At 45.5% G+C, this 19,576-nt stretch overlaps 3 protein-coding genes across 4 annotated transcripts; 1 reads left to right on the plus strand and 2 right to left on the minus strand.

The window, feature by feature from the left end:
* Positions 1–92: 92 nt before the first annotated feature.
* LOC4337245 (AP2-like ethylene-responsive transcription factor AIL5) lies at positions 93–4,537 on the plus strand. Of its 2 annotated transcripts, XM_015778215.3 has the most exons (9): positions 93–260; positions 376–766; positions 1,045–1,127; positions 1,287–1,295; positions 1,424–1,512; positions 1,696–1,769; positions 1,983–2,033; positions 2,149–2,225; positions 3,434–4,537. In XM_015778215.3, the coding sequence occupies exons 1-9, from the start codon at positions 203–205 to the stop codon at positions 4,087–4,089; spliced, it is 1,488 nt and encodes a 495-aa protein (XP_015633701.1). In that variant the 5' UTR covers positions 93–202; the 3' UTR covers positions 4,090–4,537. The 2 variants fall into 2 exon arrangements, with proteins under 2 accessions (XP_015633701.1, XP_066165977.1); XM_066309880.1 differs by lacking the exon at positions 1,287–1,295.
* A 1,741-nt stretch (positions 4,538–6,278) lies between these two features.
* Positions 6,279–10,555, minus strand: LOC4337246 (glycine-rich cell wall structural protein 1.0). Its single transcript, XM_066309850.1, has 3 exons — positions 10,276–10,555; positions 6,882–6,888; positions 6,279–6,552 (listed from the first exon to the last, which is right to left on the minus strand). The coding sequence occupies exons 1-3, from the start codon at positions 10,553–10,555 to the stop codon at positions 6,279–6,281; spliced, it is 561 nt and encodes a 186-aa protein (XP_066165947.1).
* An 8,177-nt stretch (positions 10,556–18,732) lies between these two features.
* On the minus strand, positions 18,733–19,062 carry LOC136356246 (glycine-rich protein DOT1-like). The gene has a single exon (XM_066309851.1). It carries the CDS (start codon positions 19,060–19,062, stop codon positions 18,733–18,735), a length of 330 nt encoding a protein of 109 aa, XP_066165948.1.
* Between the last annotated feature and the right edge of the window lie 514 nt (positions 19,063–19,576).

Genomic DNA, 19,576 nt, shown 5'->3' on the forward strand with positions numbered 1-19,576 from the left:
CTCTCTCTCTCTCTCTACAGACTACAGTGCGTCGTCGTGTCTTCTCTTTCCTCTATTTTATCACCATCCACCGCCCCATTCCTGCTCTCTTCATCTTCACCTTCACCTAGCTGCTGCTGCTGCTTCTTCTTCTTCTATCTGCTACTAGTAGCTCGCAGAAAAATACTCGCCTCGATCGACAAGCTCTCGTTGTTACCTTACCATGGACATGGACACCTCGCACCACTATCCATGGCTCAACTTCTCCCTCGCCCACCACTGTTAGTACTCATTCTACTTCGTTGTCTGTTCATCGATCACATGTGTGTGTGTTCTTGGTCATTTTTTGGAGTAAGTGCCGTGCTTATGCGTTGGTATGTGTGTGTGTTTGTGCAGGTGAAATGGAGGAGGAGGAGAGGGGCGCGGCGGCCGAGCTGGCCGCGATAGCCGGGGCGGCTCCGCCGCCGAAACTGGAGGACTTCCTCGGCGGCGGCTGCAACGGGGGATCAAGCGGTGGCGCTTGCCCGCCGGTCCAGACGACGGCGCCGACGGCCGCCGAGCTGTACGAGTCGGAGCTCAAGTTTCTCGCCGCCGGCTTCCAGCTGAGCGGCGCGGCTGGGGCGGCGCCGCCGGTGCCCGCGCTGTTGCCGGCGGCTGCTCTAGAGCAGACCGACGAGACGAAGCAGCTGGCCTTGCCGCCGCAGGCCGCGGTGGCGCCGCCGCCGGAGCAGAAGAAGGCGGTGGACTCGTTCGGGCAGAGAACGTCTATCTACCGCGGCGTCACACGGTAAGCTATAGCTAAGCTAAGCTGAGATCGATCAGTCTATGCATGTGTCGGCCATAAAATCTAAAAATAAATTCTTAGCTAGCTCGTCTAATTTCTTGCACGCAAACTAATCATCTCGTGTTCGTGTGCATCCTTCATATATAGATTCACATGCATCATCGATCGTATTAATAGGATTTAGTAGTAGTTTTTTTTGTTAATGGGAGTAGAAGAATCAAATGACCAATATTTGTTCAGAGATTTTAATTAGGGCATAAAAAATCCTTGGTTATGTATAGGCATCGGTGGACCGGAAGGTACGAGGCGCATCTGTGGGATAACAGCTGCCGGCGTGAGGGCCAGAGCCGCAAGGGACGCCAAGGTCACTACTCAATAATTTTACTACTGCATTTTGCTAGCTATTTGCATCTAATCTCATAAGTGCATCCAGCTAACTTCGATTTTCTTTTTTGTTCTGTCGACTTGTTGGCAATGCTTCTTCTCATTTATGGCTGATGTTTCTGGTGTCTTCGATCTACAGTGTACTTGGGTAAGAAAAGACACATGCATCTAGTCTCTTGGCCAGCTACTAGCTAGTAGTAGCAGCTATTGTAACTTTGCATCGTTTGGAACATTTTAAGGTGAATGATGCAGAGAGTTTGTTCGATGATTTTACAGGTGGCTATGATAAGGAGGAGAAAGCGGCGAGGGCGTATGATCTTGCCGCGTTGAAGTACTGGGGTCCTAGCACCACAACCAACTTTCCGGTAATTAACTCTCATGCATATATATAAAGATGGATTTATTACATATTTACAATGCATGCATGATCAAAATATATAGCTCCTGATTGATGCAAGTGTGTAGTAAAAGCATGTGCATCATGCGTATATGTGTGTGTGTTTTTGGTTGATGTATCTTTATGGGGCAAGCTGTTTATAATCTTTCAGGTTGCCGAGTACGAAAAGGAGCTTGAGGAGATGAAGCATATGACACGCCAGGAGTTTGTAGCTTCACTTAGGAGGTACAAGCTAATGATCACTCTTTAGCAATGTTTAATTATATGTTGTGATATTCCATGCATGGCCATTCATCAAAGTATATATGCTCCCATGCAAAGCCATTCTATGCATGCATGTTTCATCATGATCACCTGTTTTTTTATATGTATGTATGTAGCTTTGTTAATTTATTTGTTCATGTCAGCTTGATGAAAAACTTGTACTGGTGCATGCAGGAAGAGCAGTGGATTCTCTCGTGGTGCTTCTATATACAGGGGTGTTACAAGGTTCATATATATATTGGTCTTGTACTAATCTTTCACTTGTAGCCTAGCTAGCCATGTTTGGCCTCTTGCACGTAAGTCTCAGGTAACTGATGTTTTGTGTGATGCAACCATGTAGACATCACCAGCATGGGCGATGGCAAGCAAGGATCGGAAGAGTGGCTGGCAACAAGGATCTCTACCTCGGAACATTCGGTAATTAAGTTTGTACATTAATTTCCATGTTGAATCTGTCGTCCATGTTCATTTTTTTTGTTTAGCAGAAATTTGTTAAGCCTTTTTTTGTTGCCCTCTTCTTCAACAAATGTATGACCTGATAAGAAAAAATGATATCAATAACCCAACAAAACCTCTCAACATTTGACTAATTATATCTGGGTGATGTTTGCAGAAAACACGCATGTAGGCAATACTTTCATGCATGTAGGCAATACTACTTTCATACTAATGTTTTCTAATACTAGTGGATCTACTGACAATGCAATGTCAGTGTGCTCATCATGTAGAAGAATGCTCAAGAGTTTTCTCGACGCTAAGCTATACATAATCTTTGTCATTAGAACTTTCTTTTATCAAAGATGAAATTGCAAGTAGGAGGGTGCATGCACGTGTTGGGCCCCTCATTAGCTAGCATTAGTCATTTTCTTACACTCAACATTACAATATTAAGCCCTTGCACGTAGGTTCCATCTTAATTTATGCTTTGCACACACAGGGCTTGTAGCTAGATTCGTCGACATATTTTATGCAGGTCAAAAACATCTACTTTGACCAAGATGTAAGCATGCCCACATTTGATTCGAAATTTGTCATCTTTTGCGCGCCATGCATGATGGTTTTGGGGCTTTATGCAGCAGGCAAGGAAAAAAGAAGACACACCATGCTTAGACCATGGACGCATGTATATATCTATGGCTGATTGATTTGCAAACCTGAACACTACTGCCTTTCTTCGTTCACTGCATGTAGCAGCCCGTGTTTGGAATATCATTATTACTGCTATTACCGCGCTCGGCTTTCCACAAAGCATGTGATTGGTGATTAATTTACTACTGCCTTGCTGAACCGGCCATTATTATTGTACTATGTTGGATTTAACTAAGCTTGATCACCACACTGGGCTACAGTTTCGTCAGTTGTTGCTTGGTCCAAAGTCTTACTGGTGCAACTTGCTGGTTATCTATAAACTTACTGGAAGGCTCACTGCACTATGATGCCATACTTTGTTAAGTACAATTAGCTAATTCAAATATGTTTCATGTGACATTACTATTCAGCCATTAGTAATTTACAGGTGGTGTTGATTTTACTTCAAGTACCTAAATAAAATTGACAATAACGCATCGTTCTTCTGCATATGTGTGGTGTTCAACAGCTGATTGTTGCTTGCTTCCTTCTTTCAGGCACTGAGGAGGAAGCTGCAGAAGCTTATGACATCGCGGCGATCAAGTTCCGTGGCCTGAATGCTGTCACCAACTTTGAGATCGGCCGGTATAACGTGGAGAGCATAATCAGTAGCAACCTTCCAATCGGGAGCATGGCCGGCAACCGGAGCACCAAGGCCGGCCTAGAGCTCGCTCCGTCGAGCTCCGCCGACGCCATCGCCGCCACCGAAGCGAACCACACCGGCGTCGCGCCACCGTCGACGCTTGCGTTCACAGCTCTTCCAATGAAGTATGATCAGGCAGATTACCTGTCATACCTCGCATTGCAGCATCACCAGCAAGGAAACCTTCAGGGGCTAGGCTTCGGTCTCTACAGCTCAGGTGTAAACCTGGATTTCGCAAATGCCAATGGCAATGGAGCCATGTCAAATTGCTACACCAATGTCTCATTACATGAGCAGCAGCAGCAACATCAGCACCAGCATCAGCAGGAGCAGCAGCAAGATCAACAGGATGATCAGTCACAAAGCTCCAACAACAGCTGCGGCTCCATTCCGTTTGCAACACCCATAGCTTTCAGTGGGTCATATGAAAGCTCCATGACAGCAGCAGGCACCTTTGGATACTACCCAAATGTTGCAGCCTTTCAGACACCAATCTTTGGGATGGAATGATTTGGGGAGGTGGCACTTTGCAGGCAAAAAGGATGAAGAGCCTGATCCCTGATCAGAGGTGATGAGGATCAAGACTGACATAGTTCATTCTCACACAACAACAACAACAACAAACATAAAGAGCAGGGGAAAAGAGAGGTAATGTAGTAGTAGTGGTATGATGATAAAGTATGATGCAAACATAGTAGGAAGCAGTATGCAGGAGAGAGATACTGACAGGTCAGAGACAGGAGGAGAAGACTCTGCTAACAAAACGATGCAGCGCAAGCATATTGTTTTATTTTACTGCCCTTTTACCCTTTTGTAGCTTTGTTTTCTTGTGCTTTTGTCATCGCTGAGCTTTGTTTGCCGCTCAGCTTCTTTTGAGCTTTTCTTTCTACTGACATGATTCTGCAAGTGCCATGATAGCTTAGCCCATGTACAATGGAAGCAGGGACGTCTCTTTGTAGCTTTTGCTTCTTTTCTTTTGTTAGATCGCCTTTGGTAGCGGCCCCTGTTTACTCAAGAAGTTGCTCTCCCTCCACAAGTATACAATGAAATGTACTGCAGGAACTAAACAATATAAGTTTTTGTAACATTTTCCATAAAGTTTAGTTCCTAGTTTTCAAACACCCCCTAAATATTTCATTCAGTACTTTAAAAGAAGTAAAAAAAATCAGTACTCATCACGAGTTATGCTTGTACTTTCTCCGTTTCACAATATTAACATTTTTTATATTTATATTAATATTAATGAATCTAAATAGATATATATGTCTAAATTTATTAACATCAACATAAATTTGGAAAATGTTAGAATGATTTACATTGTAAAACGGAGAGAGTACTGTTTACGTTGCTGAGATCTGTTACAGGCTGATGGAGCATTATCTCCGTAAAAAAGGACGAAACAAAGTTCTGTACCAATATTTTCATCATGGGCCGAAAAGGATGAGATGGTCGGCCTGACCCACAATCCTTTTTTGATAGTTCTCGTTGCGCCCTGGCCCAAGAAGAATGGCCTTCAGGCCGGCCCAACTACTGGCCTGCAGGCCGGCCCAACTACTATGGGAATTCCATCCCAGCCGAAAAAAAGATGGGCTGCAAGTGGGCGGGAATCTTATCATCTACGTAGATGGGAGTCCCGTTTCGGCCCTATTATGGGCTGCACCTACACTAAACTTCTATTCTGGCCTAAAGATAATAGCCTTCTAAGCAACCGTATCAACCTCCAAGTACACATGTGTTCACATGTGAATATGAAGATTTCCGAGCGCACTTGTGAAACGGATGACTACGAAGATTAAGTTGTCGTATGTAAAATGAGAGAGCGCTATTAGTATATAATTAATTAAATTTTAATTATTATAAACTTGATAAATGGATATATTTAATATTTTAAAACAACTTGAAAAGTTTCCGCCCAAAACGTATAGTTTAATAGTTTAAAAAATATACTAATGTAAAATAAGATAAAATCTAAATCTTAATCAGAAAACTGAGATAAAATTTGAATCTTAATCAGAAAAGAATGGAATAGTGCCATGCACGAAGTGTCCACGTCAACTCCCCTCAGGCTGTCGATAAGTAGGGTGACTAGGGTGACAACGACGATCGTCACCGGGCCTAGGTGCTTTGGGCAGCGCGAGGTGGCACACGATAAGTAGTGGGACACTCTAGAATTTGTCTTAATCAATTGGATAACATATATTCAAATAAGTACTTCCTCTGTTTCAGGTTACAATGAGTTTTGACTTCGGTCAAAGTTAAACTGTCTTAAATTTGACTAAGTTTGTAAAAAAAAGTAAAATATATTTAATTATTGATTTGATGAAACTAATTTAATATTATAAATATTATTATATTTCTCTATAAATTTAGTCAAACATGAAACAATTTGATATTGACCAAAGTCAAAACGTCTTGTAACCGAAACGAAGGGAGTAGTATATGTATAATAAAGTACATTTTACCCATAAGAAAGTATAGGTAGTTTTTGCTAATATAATACATAAACATGTAAGAGGATGTTTACATATAGTGACACATAAGCAAAACTACCAATGTGTTTATTATTCTTATTCCACGACTGATGTAAATGAAAAACACTGCAAAGCAAAATCAAACTGGTGTGTAGATCAGAGGGCATGAAATTCCATAGGAAATATCGTTTCCACAACACGCCCTCTCCTCCATGCTCTGTTCCTTTATTAACAGCCACCTCCGCCGCCGCCACAGCCACCTCCGCCGCCGCCACACCCGCCGCCGCCGCCACAGCCACCTCCACCGCCTCCACACCCGCCACCTCCTCCATAGCTGGGCCGCTTCCGTCCACCGGAGCTGCCCTTGCCATCGGCGCAGTTAAACACGACGAACGCCACGATCGCTACGGCCGCCACGAAGACCAGAGCTATGCCGACAACACTCCTGCTCACGTCGGGCATGGAGCCGCCGGCGGCGGCGAAGCCTGCGTCCACGGCGAGCCTGACCATATATATATATCAAGATCGAGCTGCCCCGCTTGTTGGTGAGATCGGGTGGTAATTAAAGGGTTGGAGGGAGCTAATAGCTTAGCTGTCTATATATATATACTACTCCAGGTGAAACGGACACGGAACAGCGGAACTGTCAAGTTGAAATATCTTCATCGAGTGGTGAGCTAACTATTTCTACGAAATTGCTACGTTATACTCCATCTCAAAAGAAAAAGAACTTAGGAGAGAATACATGATTCTCTCTTTCTAGTATAATGAATCTGAAGAATATCACACCTCTTTCTAGATTGTTTTTTTTTTTTTATAAATAGAGTATACCTGTAACCTGCATGCAGGATGTATATAGGATCATTGCCTTGAGAAATCTAGCTCAGAATGGTACGTTACGTTATTTTCTTGTCTCCTTTTTTTCTTTGCGAGAACAATATACGTTACGTGTATTACAGATATATAGCTTGATTGACCGGGAGGTTTTCATATATATCTAAGGATGACTGATTCAATCGTTGTCCATCTAGAAGTTAGCTAATTGGCAATTGTTCCCACGGCGGCTAGTTTTACATATCAGCTTAAATGCTTAATTATCTGTATTGCGCGTCCTTGATTGTACGTCATGTCGACAACGTCACGACCACGTTGCTGTTTGACCTTATTGCTAATTAGCTCGATATCTACTGAAATTAGGCTTTGTTGGCCGATGGGGACAAAGTACTTCTACATCCAAAACATGAGATGCACTTACACTACTACATGATAAATTTTTCTGCACGCCGTCCCCTTTTATTTTCATGCAATCCGTATGTGGAACCGCACGAGAAAATAGGGGAACCGGCGCCGGGTTGTATCCTGTACGAGAAAATGCATTTTCCCGTGTGGGCATCTTAATCTAACCGCACGGGCAGTCGACTTAAGAAGACCGTACGGAAATATCGATTTTCGCGTGCGAACCTCTTAAGTGGACCGCACGCGAAAATACTCTCCCTTCTCTCTAATTTTTTTCCCTCCCAACACTTCAAAATTTTCATCCTTATCCTTATTTCAACATATCCTCTCCTCTTCTCTCTCTCACATCCCCCCTCTTTCTCTCATTTCTCCCTTCCTCTCCCCATCTTTTTCTCTCTCACCGCGAGCAGGGGCAGTGGGCCGATGAGGAGGCGCCAGGCCGATCTGGCGGCCGCCGCCCTCCCCGGCCTTCCTCCTCTACGGAGACAGCAGCGATGATGATGAGGTGGCGCGCAACGGTGGCGGCGGCGGCCACCCCTCGCACGGATCCAGTGGCGGCGGACCTCCGTCGCACAGATCTGGCAACAGCGACGGGAGCGGGCGACGGCGGATCCGGCCACGGCTACGGCAACGATGACGAAGACGGGAGGGTGGCGGCGGCGACGACGAGGTGGCGCGCGACAGCAGTGGCGGCCACCCCCTGCGCGGATCCAACGGCGGCGGACCTCCGCCGCACAGATCTGGCAACGGCGATGGGAACGGGTGACGGTGCGGACGGCGGATCCGGCCACAGTGACGGCGACGAGAGGGCGGCGGCGGCGGCAACGGCTAGGGTAAGGGTTTCGTATATTTCAATATTGTTTTTTTTTCGATTTTTTATTTTTGCCTGCAGGCGACATAAGCACCCGCACGCGAATATTTTCACGTGCGGGTGAGCCACCCGCGCGCAAAAATAGCGATTTTCACAGGCGATTTGCTCCATACGGACCGAAGCTCCGTACGCGAAAATCCGATTCGACCGCACGGGAAAATCTATCGTGTAGTAGTGTTAATTTGTTAACTATATATTAATTATACATTGTGTTCATGGAAATTGGCTCACGATGACCACGCACAGTGTTAATAAACCTGTAATCGCGAGCGACGAGCCGTATACGTGGATCATTACGGCGAAACGCACGGACACCCATCTGCTGATGATTCGCCGCGAGAAGCTACTCTCTCCATCCAAAAAAAAAAACTTAACCTAAGAGAAGATGTGTCCCCTCCTATGTGGAGATGTGTTCCCTCATAGAAGGATGAATATGTACTACCCTTACTCCAGATTCATCCTCCTAGAAGGGTCGTAATCCAGATTCATCCTCTCCTATGTCCAACGCCGACGGCCGCGGAGCTATACGAGTCGGAGCTCAAGTTTCTCGCCGCCGGCTTCCAGCTGAGCGGCGCGGCTGGGGCGGCTCATGTACAATGGAAGCAGGGACGTCTCTTTGTAGCTTTTGCTTCTTTTCTTTTGTTAGATCGCCTTTAGTAGTGGCCCCTGTTTACTCAAGAAGTTGCTCCCCCTCCACAAGTATACAATGTAATATAATGCAGGAACTATCAGAAATTCTTAAGTGTAGTAGCCAGCTTCATAAGCTAAATATTGCATTCCGTACTTCAAAAGAAGTAAAAGATTCAGTACTCATCACGAGTTATGCTTGTACTGTTTACTGAGATCAGTTACAGGCTAATAGAGCAGATTTATCTCCGTAAACAAGGACGAATTGAAGTTCTGTACCATCATTTTCAACATGGGCCGAAAGGATGAGATGGTCGGCCTGGCCCACAATCCTTTTCTGATTGTTCTCGTTGCTGCCTGGCCCAAGAAGAATGGCCAGCACGCCGGCCCAACTACTATGGGAATTCCATCCCAGCCGAAAAAAAGATGGGCTGCGAGTGGGCGGGAATCTTATTCCCCACGTAGATGGGAGTCCCGTTTCGGCCCAATAATTATGGCCCGCACTATACTAAACTTCCATTCTGGCCTAAAAGTAGTAGCCTTGGGCTGCGTTCTTCAGTAAGTTTCCAACCTCACTCTATTATTTCCCTTGCGCACACTTTACAAACTGCTAAACAGGGTATAGTTTACGAAAACTCTATAGAAAAGTTGCTAAAAATTCATATTGATCCTTTTTAAGTTTTTTAAACTAATAATTAATTAATCACGTACTAATCCATTGTGTTGTTTTCGTGTCGGAGGTGAGAGTTCCCAACCCTCACGGACTCACCTAAGAATACAGTGCACATGTGAAACGGATGAATATGAAGATTAAGTTGACGTACGTAAAATGAGATGGGGCTATAATTAGTATATAATTAATTAAGTTTTAATTATTATAAACTTGACAAATGGATATATTTGATATTTTAAAGCAACTTCTATATAGAAAATTTTTCACATAACATATACCGTTTAGTAGTTTAAAAAATATGCTAATGAAAATTGAGATAAAATCTGAATCTTAATCGGAAAAGAATAGGGCCATGCACCATGTCGACTCCCCTCATGCTATCGATAGAGGGCGGCGAGCCAGCGACTAGGGTGACAACGGTGATCGTCAGCGGATCGAGGTGCTTTGGGCAACGCGTTAGGTGGCACACGATAGGTAGTGGGACTCTCTAATATTTGTCTTAATCAATTGGATAACATATATTCAAATAAGCACATGTATAGTAAAGGATGGACATTTTACCCATAAGAAAGTATTGTTATATAATACATAAACATGTAAGAAGATGTTTACATACAATGATACATAAGCAAAATTACCATAGCGTTCATTATTTCACGATTGATGCAAATGAAAAACAGTGCAAAGCAACATGCGTCAAACTGGGATAGATCAAAGGACATGAATTCCATAGGAAATCGTTTCCACACAACGCTATATATATACCTACACCGCTATATATCTCTCCTCCATGCTCTGTTCCCTTCATTAACAGCCACCTCCGCTGCCGCCGCCGCCGCCGCAACCACCGCCACCTCCGCCGCCGCCGCCGCCGCCGCAACCACCGCCACCGCCACCTCCGCCTCCGCCACCTCCGGTGCGCCTCCTCCGTCCACCGGAGCCATCGGCGCAGTTAAACACGACGAACGCCACGATCGCTACGGCCGCCACAAAGACCAGCGCTATGCCGACAACACTCCTGCTCACGTCGGGCACGGAGCCGCCGGCGGCGGCGGTGAAGCCTCGGCCAAGGCCGGCGTCCACGGCGAGCCTACCCATGGTGATATATCGATCGAGCTGCCGCTTGCTAGTGAGATCGGGTGGTAATTAAAGGGTTGGAGGGAGCTAGCTAGCTAGCTTAGCTGTCTATATAGGCTGTGTGTTTAGATCACACCAAAATTAAAAGTTTAATTAAAATTGTAACGATGTGATGAAAAAGTTGAAAGTTTGTGTGTGTAAGAAAGTTTTAATGTAATAGAAATATTGGAAGTTTGAAAAAAAAAACTTTTTAACTAAACACGGCCTTCACAGACACGGAACAGTGGAACTGGCCAGTTGAAATATCTTCATCTGGTGGCACGAACTATTTCTACGAAATTGCTGCGTTGTACTCTGTCAAAAAAAATAATTAGAAGAGGATATATGATTCCTCCTAGAACAACGAATCTGTACAATATTATATCTCTTTCTAGGTTAGTTTTTTTTTTTTGACTAATTGAGTATACCTGTAGCCTGTAGGATGTATATAGGATCATTGCCTTAAAAAATCTAGCTCAGAATGGTACGTTACGTTATCTTCTTATCTCCTTTTTTTTTTTTTGAGAGAACAATATACGTCATTGATTGTACGCCAAGTCGCCAACGTCATGACCACGTTGCTGTTTGACCTTATAACTAATAATTAGCTCGATATGTACTGAAATTTGGCTTCGTTGGCCGATCGGGACAAACTACTTCTACATCCAAAACATTATACGCACTTAATTTGTTAACTACTATATATTAATTGTACATTGTGTCGATAGAAATTGGCTCATGTTGACCACAGTGTTAACCGCTCATCATCGCCGGCGTACGTGGATCATTACGGCGAAACGCACTGACACCCATCCGCTGAATGATTCGCCGAGGAGCTAGGCTACTGCCAGGACGGTGACGGAGTCGTTAGGCCCATCCAAATGTTTGTGAAAAGAAAATTTTTAGATGTCACATTAAATGTTTGACTGGATATTAGAATGGGTTTTCGGACACGAATGAAAAACTAATTTTTATAACTCGTCTGTAAACCGCGAGACGAATCTTTTAAGCCTAATTAATCCATCATTAACACATGTGGATTACTGTAGCACTTATGGCTAATTATAGACAAATTAGGCTGAAAAGATTCGTCTCGCGATTTCTATGTAAATTGTACAAGTGGTTTTTATTTTTATCTATATTTAATGCTCTATGCATGTGTTTAAAGATTAGATGTGATGTTTTTAGGAAAAAAAATTAGTAACTAAACCAGCCAAGTGCTCGATCGCCGTTTAATTCTGACCGCTTGCTTGTACGCCAAGACATGATCGACAACGCTGCTGTTTGACCTTGACAATTGACGGTCTCGATCACTTTTGAAAATTATCACTTGGCGAAAAGAAAATTTTTAGATATCACATCGCACGCTTGACCGGATATCGGAAGGGGTTTCGAACACGAATGAAAAAACTAATGTAACGCTCCGCTTTTCGTGAGTCGTTAAAAACTAATTCGGCAAAAATCCTAATTGCGAAAATTTTCGTTCTTTGTGTAAGAGTCTAAGTTGTGCCAAGGATCTCAATTTAATCCCGTTGTTCCCTCTCATCGAAATCAAAATCCTCCACCTCGAAAATTCCTCTTCCGATTCGAGTCTCTGAAATCAAATTCCGAAAGTCAATCCCTTCCCTTGAATCCTCTCCAAATAATTGTTCCCATTCCCGAAAGTATCAAACTCCCACTTTGTTTCCTTACTCGTCTCCTTGAACCCTTGTGTACAAGTATCAAATTTAGATTCAAATCCCCTTTTTTGAATCCCGTTGGCGACTCCTCCATCTCATCCAAATCCTAATTCCGGAAGTCAATCTCTCCCTTCCTTGAACTCGTTGCCAAATCTTTCTCTCGATTTCGAGAGGATCGATCCTCATCCGAATCATTTCCTTGACCTCACCCTATGCTCCCTTGAACAAATACCCAAGTATTCCTTTTGAATCTTTTCCATGACTTCTCCTTGAGTTTCCCTTGATACATCCCTAAACCCTCGAGTTCGAATATCAAATTTGAATTCGAATCTACTCCTAATCAGTTTTCTCTGCAAAAGTCTATTTTACCTCCCTCGGGTGTTGTGGGCCGTATTCCCCCTTAGCCCACCTCCCTCCCTCAGCCGTTTCTCCTCCCTCAGCCTCGCACGTGCGTTGCACGTGCTGAGCCGAGCCGAGCTCCCTCTGTTTCTCCTTCTCTCTCGGTTCTCTCTCTCTCTCTCTCGTTCTCTCTGTTTCTCTCTCTCTCTCCCTCGTCGAACTCCCTCTCCCCGGCGTCGATTTCCCGCCGTCGCTGTTTGAATCCGGACGCGCCCTCGCGTCCGCGCGCGCGCGCTCGCGCATGGCCGACCGCCCGGTCGCCGCCGCGTCGGCCCTGCCGCGCCTGCGCCGCCCGGCCCCGCTGCCCTGCCGTGCTGCACCACGCAGCCGCACGGCCCCGCGCGCGTGCCTGAGCCGCTCCACGCGCGTCCTGCCAAAACCCGGAGGCCGAGCTCTCCCTCTCCCTCCTACTCCCTTCCCGAATCGGCTTGGAGCGAGCCTCTCTTTTTCCCCCTTCTTTTTCCCTTTCCTCGACCACCGCCGGCGTCATCACCTGTCGCCGCCTTGGCTGCACGCGTCGATGACCGCCAGCTCGCTCTCCTTGACCGCCAATGTCGGTTCTTCCTCCCTAAACCGACATTGCCATCTATTAAACCGAGCCTCCCTATCTTCCTCTCGTTCATTCCCTCGCCACCACCGTGCCCTTGCCACCTTGCTACCGCCATCCTCGCCTCCCTCCTCCATCGCTCGTGCTGGTGAAGCCGGCGTGCGCGCGAGAAGCTGACGCGGGACTCCAGGCGCCGTCTCCTTCCCCTTCCCCGGCCCGAGGCCGAAGAGCTCGCTCCCCCGTCGTCGGCCGCTCGTCACAGCGTCCGTCTCGGCTCGGTAGTGCATCTCCCGTTCTCCCTCCTCGCTCCCTCTCCTCTCCTTAGCTCTGGGTAGTAGTGCGAGTAGCCTTCCAATAGCAAGCTGGCACCGTCCCGACCGCCGCCGCTGCTCGCCGTAGGCTCGCCGCCATCGCCGCCCAAACTCGGTAGTAGCCGCTCGTCGCCGGCCTTCCTCGGTATAGCTCCACCCAATCCGACTCTAGAAATGAACTCAGGAGGTCGCGTAGATGCTCAAGTCCCTAGGAATCGAGCTCTCGTCGCATCGTCATCGTTTCCCTCTTTTGCCGCCGCCGGCAAGCGCCGCCGGGATTCGTCGTCGCCGGCCTCCCTCCGGCGAATCCGATCCGGTGGCTCACTCCCTCTCGTCCGTCCCATTGTTCAGATGTACTCCCTCTCTCTCGAATCGTCGCGACGAGCTCCGGTGAACTCCGCCGCCATCCGCCGTCCATCCCGGGCGCCTCCTCCTCCTTCCCTTTCGCCCCTGCCCGCGTGGCCGACCACGTGGCAGCAACCTCAGCCCCGGGCCCGCTTGATCGGGTCAAGCACCTAGTCAGCCGCCCCCACCGCCCTTTCTTCTGTGCGCGCGGTCCACGGAGAGCCCTTAGGCTTCGCATGGGCCCTCCACCTCTTGGTCCACCCGCGTGCCACGCCGTGAGCCGCGACCGCAAAACCCTAGCACCCCGCGCCGCATGAACCCTTCCCCCGTGCGCCGAGTCGCTGACTCGTGGGCCCGTCCCGGGACCCGGCACGATGGATCCGGTCCACCCGGACCCATCCCCCTCTCTCCTCCCGCGCGCCCACCCGCTTGGGCCGCGCGCCCACCCGCTTGGGCCGCGCCTTGCCCGGCCATGGGCCGCTTCCTCGCGCCCGCGCCCGGCCCATTAGCTCGGCCGCGCCGCGCTTATTCCTTGGGCCGTACCCGAGCCGCCAAAGGAAGTCTAAATCCCATCCCTCCTTCCTTTTCTTATCCAAAGGGATTAATAAATCCTTTTCCCTTTTTCATAAATCAATTCCTTATTCCCAAAATTCCATAAATCATTTCCTTGGTCCCGCACGTCAGTGACGGTCAATAATATTCTTGAGAATATTATTTCTATAAATTTCATAAATCAATTTCCCCTTTTCCACAAATATCTTCCTTTGCCCAGAAATTCCAATTAAACTTCCAAAATTCATATCTCTCAATCCGTAGCTCAGATTGACTCCGTTCAACTTCCAGTATTTCCATAAAATTGAGATCTATTTAATGGCAGTACTAATTAGTCTAAATAGGATCTTTCTTTTGGTCTTTTGTTTAGGTTTTTGATTGTTTGCGTATAGTTACGGTTACCAGATTTTCGTCGATCGCGAGTTTTCTCGAAGATTCGTGAAGCTTCGTGAAGACCTTGAGCAAGGCAAGTCACCCTTTGACCAATTGCTCCTATAATTGGAAAATCATTATTATTTTGTTTGCAACTTGCATTATTAGAATCACACACTTAACTTGCTTGGCCTCGGTTTGCGTGCCAAACCGACGGACCTACCCAGTAGTCGCACTAATTCCTGTAGGTTGTACTACCCTGATTTCCTTGTCGCTCCACCTTTGTGGTACCTCGGTATCCGTGCTCTCTGAGCGCATATACCAAATATCCCACATACACCGTTGTTTGTCGAAAACTTGGGAAATGGGTTTGAGAAGCCTTGAAAACCCGACATGTGGCGTCGGTGTGTTGGAAAATAAAATGGATTGTGAAAACTCGCGATGCGGGGGTTGTGCTTGTGTGGCACTGTCCCGTATTCGCATATAAGTACCGATTCCTGTGGGAAATTCATCCGAGCATATAACAAGTGCGACCACACGGGTGCAATGGGACGCCCCTGGCTGAGTAATTAGTTAATCGGGGGAGCCATGATGCCAAGAGACATGTGGATTCAACGGGGTGGTGTCGGGGAGAACCCTCGGGCTTCCTGGCACAGTATGGTCTGGGACCTAATCTAGTGTTGGTCTGGGACCCCTCTCGTTGGCATATGGTGAACCTGTGTCGGCTTTCCAAATGCCTTGTCATGAAAGCCTTAAGGTCTCCCGACGTGGCTGATCTCACGGGCTGGGTGATCCGGGTTAGTAATGTCGTGTGGGTAAAGTGTACCCCCTCTGCATAGGTTAACTAACTGTTCGAACAGCCGTGCCCGCGGTCATGGGCGGATGTGAGGTGTTTCCTGTAGCGTAGATTTGTTTGCCTATGCTTTGTGAAAAGTTGTTGTGGTGTGGGAATCGTTACCAGAATCAGCCTATGTGGCAGATGGACGACCTGAGTGGTCAAGAAACGAATCTGTGTAATTCGGGATGTCTATGGGCATCATAGATTAGGCTTCCCGAGTGGAAGCGGATTGTTGTGCTACTGGGCAGCTGGACTCTGGGAGTCCGAGAAAATGAAAAAGGCTCTGGGAACCGATTAATCAAGTGGAATGGCTCTGGGAGCCGAGAAGTAATGATCTGACCCGGGAGGTCGGTACATTACCAAATGAGCTATTGAAAAACATCTCTTAAAGTCGAATCGAGACGCAAGTCTCTTTTCGGCCCAAACTTAGAAAGAAATAAATCACTTAGTGATTTCAAAATGTCTTCAAATAAAAGATTTGCAAAACAACCTTGCCTCTCTTCCAAGCTTGCATTAAACACCTAAATTCTCGTGACTTGCTGAGTACGAAAGTACTCACCCTTGCTCTATATAAATATATATATATATAGTTCCTCTGCCTTAAAGAGAAGATGAAGTGAAGTGAAGAATAGGGTTTCGTCCTGGTTCCCAGCCGTCGCCTGTGGTGTTGGGTGTTAGTTCGTTGGTTCCGCTGCTGCTGCTGTTGTTGGTGTTCTCCTCGTCCGTGTCGTCGGTTGCATTCTCGGGCTGTCTGAGCTGCAACCTAAGTTAAGGTAAAGAAGTCATCTATTTATTTTAAGGATTGCAATGATTCATATTTGTCACCGTGGTACCAGCGCTATGTCCTGGGACTGGTACTGTGATCGCGGTTTCGTAGGAAGCGGTTTGCGCCGTTTTTCCTACGACATGCTCCTATCAGGTGCCATTATACGGCGGTGCCAGATTGGGGTGTGACAACTAATTTCATAACTCGCATGGAAACCACGAGATTAATTTATTAAGCCTAATTAATCCGTCATTAGCACATGTCGGTTACTGTAGCACTTATGGCTAATCATAGACTAATTAGGCTCAAAAGATTCGTCTCGCAATTTCTATGCAAGCTGTGCAATTAGTTTTTTATTTTATCTATATTTAATGCTACATGCATGTGTCTAAAGATTCGACGTGACGTTTTTGGAAAAAAAAATTATGAACTAAACAAGGCCTTAACCTATCGAAGTATCTTTAGGGTGTATTTAATTCCACGCTAAAATTGGAAGTTTTATTGAAATTGGAATGATGTGACGGAAAAGTTATAAGTTTGTGTGTGTAGAAAAGTTAGATGTGACGTTTTTTGGTTCAAACTTTGCAACTAATTAAACACGGCCTTACCCAATAAATAATTTGCACCTCATGTTCTTACATTGTCCATATATATATCTTTTTAAATTAACAGCACAAAATGCATCCAATAATTAAACTGATCATATATAAATTCAAACTGAGACAAGAAGTAATACTCAACCGGACAACCTCGAGGAGCTATGATTTTTTCACAATCTATTACATTCGTCGTAAAATAAATATAGCCGTGGATATTCATATTCAACGTTTAACCGTTCGTCTTATTTAAAAAAATTTAAAAAAGTGTACATGTTTTATCATCTAATAACAATAAAAATACTAATCATAAAAAAATCAAATAAAACGAAAACCAAATGTTAAACATTAACAATGTAAAACTACAATTAGTATTAAGGAATGACAAAGGATTTTTGGAGGAATGAGATTCCAAAGAATTTTTTCCTTCAAGCCTCTTTGATTCATAGGAAAGGCAAGTATAAATTCCATATGATTGCATTCCTATGAGTGGATTCCAAAGGTAACTTAAAAAAAGAGGTCAGACCTCTTGGAATTCTTCTAGGCGCAGATTCCTTTGTTTTCCCTATGCCTCTATCAAAGGGATCTTCTTACGTTTTTCTCTGTTTTCTCTTCCTGAGGATTTCAAAATCCTACCACTTCAAATCTTGTGTTTTTTCTAATCCTGCGTTTTTCCTATCCTGCGAATCAAAGGGACCCTTATTTGACTATGAAGGTAGTCAGAGTATCTCGTGTTACAAAAGTTAGTCAATATAGTGGAACGACGACTAACCTTCCTGATCGCTTTTAGTAGTGGCCCCTGTTTACTCAAGAAGTTGCTCTCCACAAGTATACAATGTAATGTAATGCAGGAACTATCAGAAATTTTTAAGTGTAGTAGCCAGCTTCATAAGCTAGTATTGCATTCAGTACTTTAAATGAAGTAAAAGATTCAGTACTCATCACGAGTTATGCTTGTACTGTTTACTGAGATCAGTTACAGGCTGAAAGAGCAGATTTATCTCCGTAAACAAGGCCGAAACGAAGTTCTGTACCATTATTTTTAACATGGGCTGAAAAGGATGAGATGGTCGGCCTGGCCCATCCTTTTCTGATAGTTCTCCTCGTTACGCCCTGGCCCAAGAAGAATGGCCTGCACGCCGGCCTAACTACTAGGCTGCACGAAGATCGGAATTCCATCCCAGCCCAAAAAGATGGGCTGCAAGCCTACAAGTGGAAGGGAATCCATTCTGGCCCAACTTGTATGAGCACCACGTAGATAGGAGTCCCGTTTCGGCCCAATAATTATAGGCCGGACCTACACTAAACTCCCATTCTGACCTAAAAATAATACGCCTTCTTTGGAAGCCACCGTTTCAAAAGAATTTATGGGTGTTTGTTGGTAATATAATACATATAAACACGTAAGACGATGTTTATATATATATAGGAGGTCTATTCACTTTGATGTCATTTTTAACATTATCAAATTTTGGTAAAGTTACCAAAAAAAATATCTACATTTAGTTTTCTGTCAAATTTTGGTAATTATCACAAAATTTTGACAATACCAAAATTTAGTAAGGTTGAAAGTGGTATCAAAGTGAATAGGCCCATAATGATACATAAGCAGAATTACCAAAGGGTTTGTTATTTCACGACTGATGTAAATGAAAAACACTGCAAAGCAAAATCAAACTGGTGTGTAGATCAAAGGACATGAAATTCCATCACCTACACCGCTATCTCTCTCCTCCATATGCTCTGTTCCTTTATTAACAGCCACCTCCACCGCCGCCGCCGCAACCACCGCCACCGCCACCGCCACCTCCACCACCTCCACAGGCGGGGCCACCGCAAGCACTACCTCCACAGACGGCGCCAACGCCAACAGTACCGCCTCCTGGATTGGTGAGCCGCTTCCGTCCACCGGAGCTATCCATGCCATCGGCGCAGTTAAACACGACGAACGCCACGATCGCTACGGTCGCCACGAAGACCAGCGCAATGCCGACAACACTCCTGCTCATGTCGGGCACGGAGCCGCCGCCGCCGCCGCCGGCGAAGCCTCGGCCAAGGCCGGCGTCCACGGCGAGCCTAACCATTGTGATATATCGATCGATCGAGCTGCCGCTTGTTGGCTGTGATATATCGATCGAGCTGCCGGCCGCTTGTTGGCGAGATCGTTCGGGTGGTAATTATAGGGTTGGAGAGAGCTAGCTAGCTGGCTATACTAGCTTATCTTCACTGACACGGAACAGCGGAACTGGCCGGTTGAAATGTCTTCCATCGAGTGGTGCGAACTACTCCCTCCGTCTCAAAATATAACAACTATATACATAATATAACAACTATATACTAGATGTGATACATTCTACCCTGTCCAGATTCGTTGTACTAAGATGTGTCACATCTAGTACATTGCTATCTATATTTTAGGACGGAGAGAGTATTAATTTCTACTCTCTCCGTTTCACAATGTAAGTCATTCTAACATTTCCCACATTCATATTGATGTTAATGAATCTAAACATATCTAGATTCATTAACATCAATATGAAAATGCTAGAATGACTTACATTGTGAAACGGAGAGAGTACGAAATCGCTGTGTTGCACC

The sequence above is a fragment of the Oryza sativa genome, chromosome 4 (assembly GCF_034140825.1).
Source record: "Oryza sativa Japonica Group chromosome 4, ASM3414082v1".
NCBI classification, from domain to species: domain Eukaryota; kingdom Viridiplantae; phylum Streptophyta; class Magnoliopsida; order Poales; family Poaceae; genus Oryza; species Oryza sativa.

What these genes read in the sequence shown, in the direction of transcription:
- LOC4337245 (XM_015778215.3), top strand. Translation starts at nt 203, where the DNA reads ATGGACATGGACACCTCGCACCACTATCCATGGCTCAACTTCTCCCTC. An exon ending in GCACCACAACCAACTTTCCG is followed by an intron (nt 1,513 to 1,695) that starts GTAATTAACTCT and finishes ATAATCTTTCAG; the next exon opens with GTTGCCGAGTACGAAAAGGA. An exon ending in ATATACAGGGGTGTTACAAG is followed by an intron (nt 2,034 to 2,148) that starts GTTCATATATAT and finishes GCAACCATGTAG; the next exon opens with ACATCACCAGCATGGGCGAT.
- LOC4337246 (XM_066309850.1), bottom strand. Translation starts at nt 10,555, where the DNA reads ATGGGTAGGCTCGCCGTGGACGCCGGCCTTGGCCGAGGCTTCACCGCC.
- LOC136356246 (XM_066309851.1), bottom strand. Translation starts at nt 19,062, where the DNA reads ATGGTTAGGCTCGCCGTGGACGCCGGCCTTGGCCGAGGCTTCGCCGGC.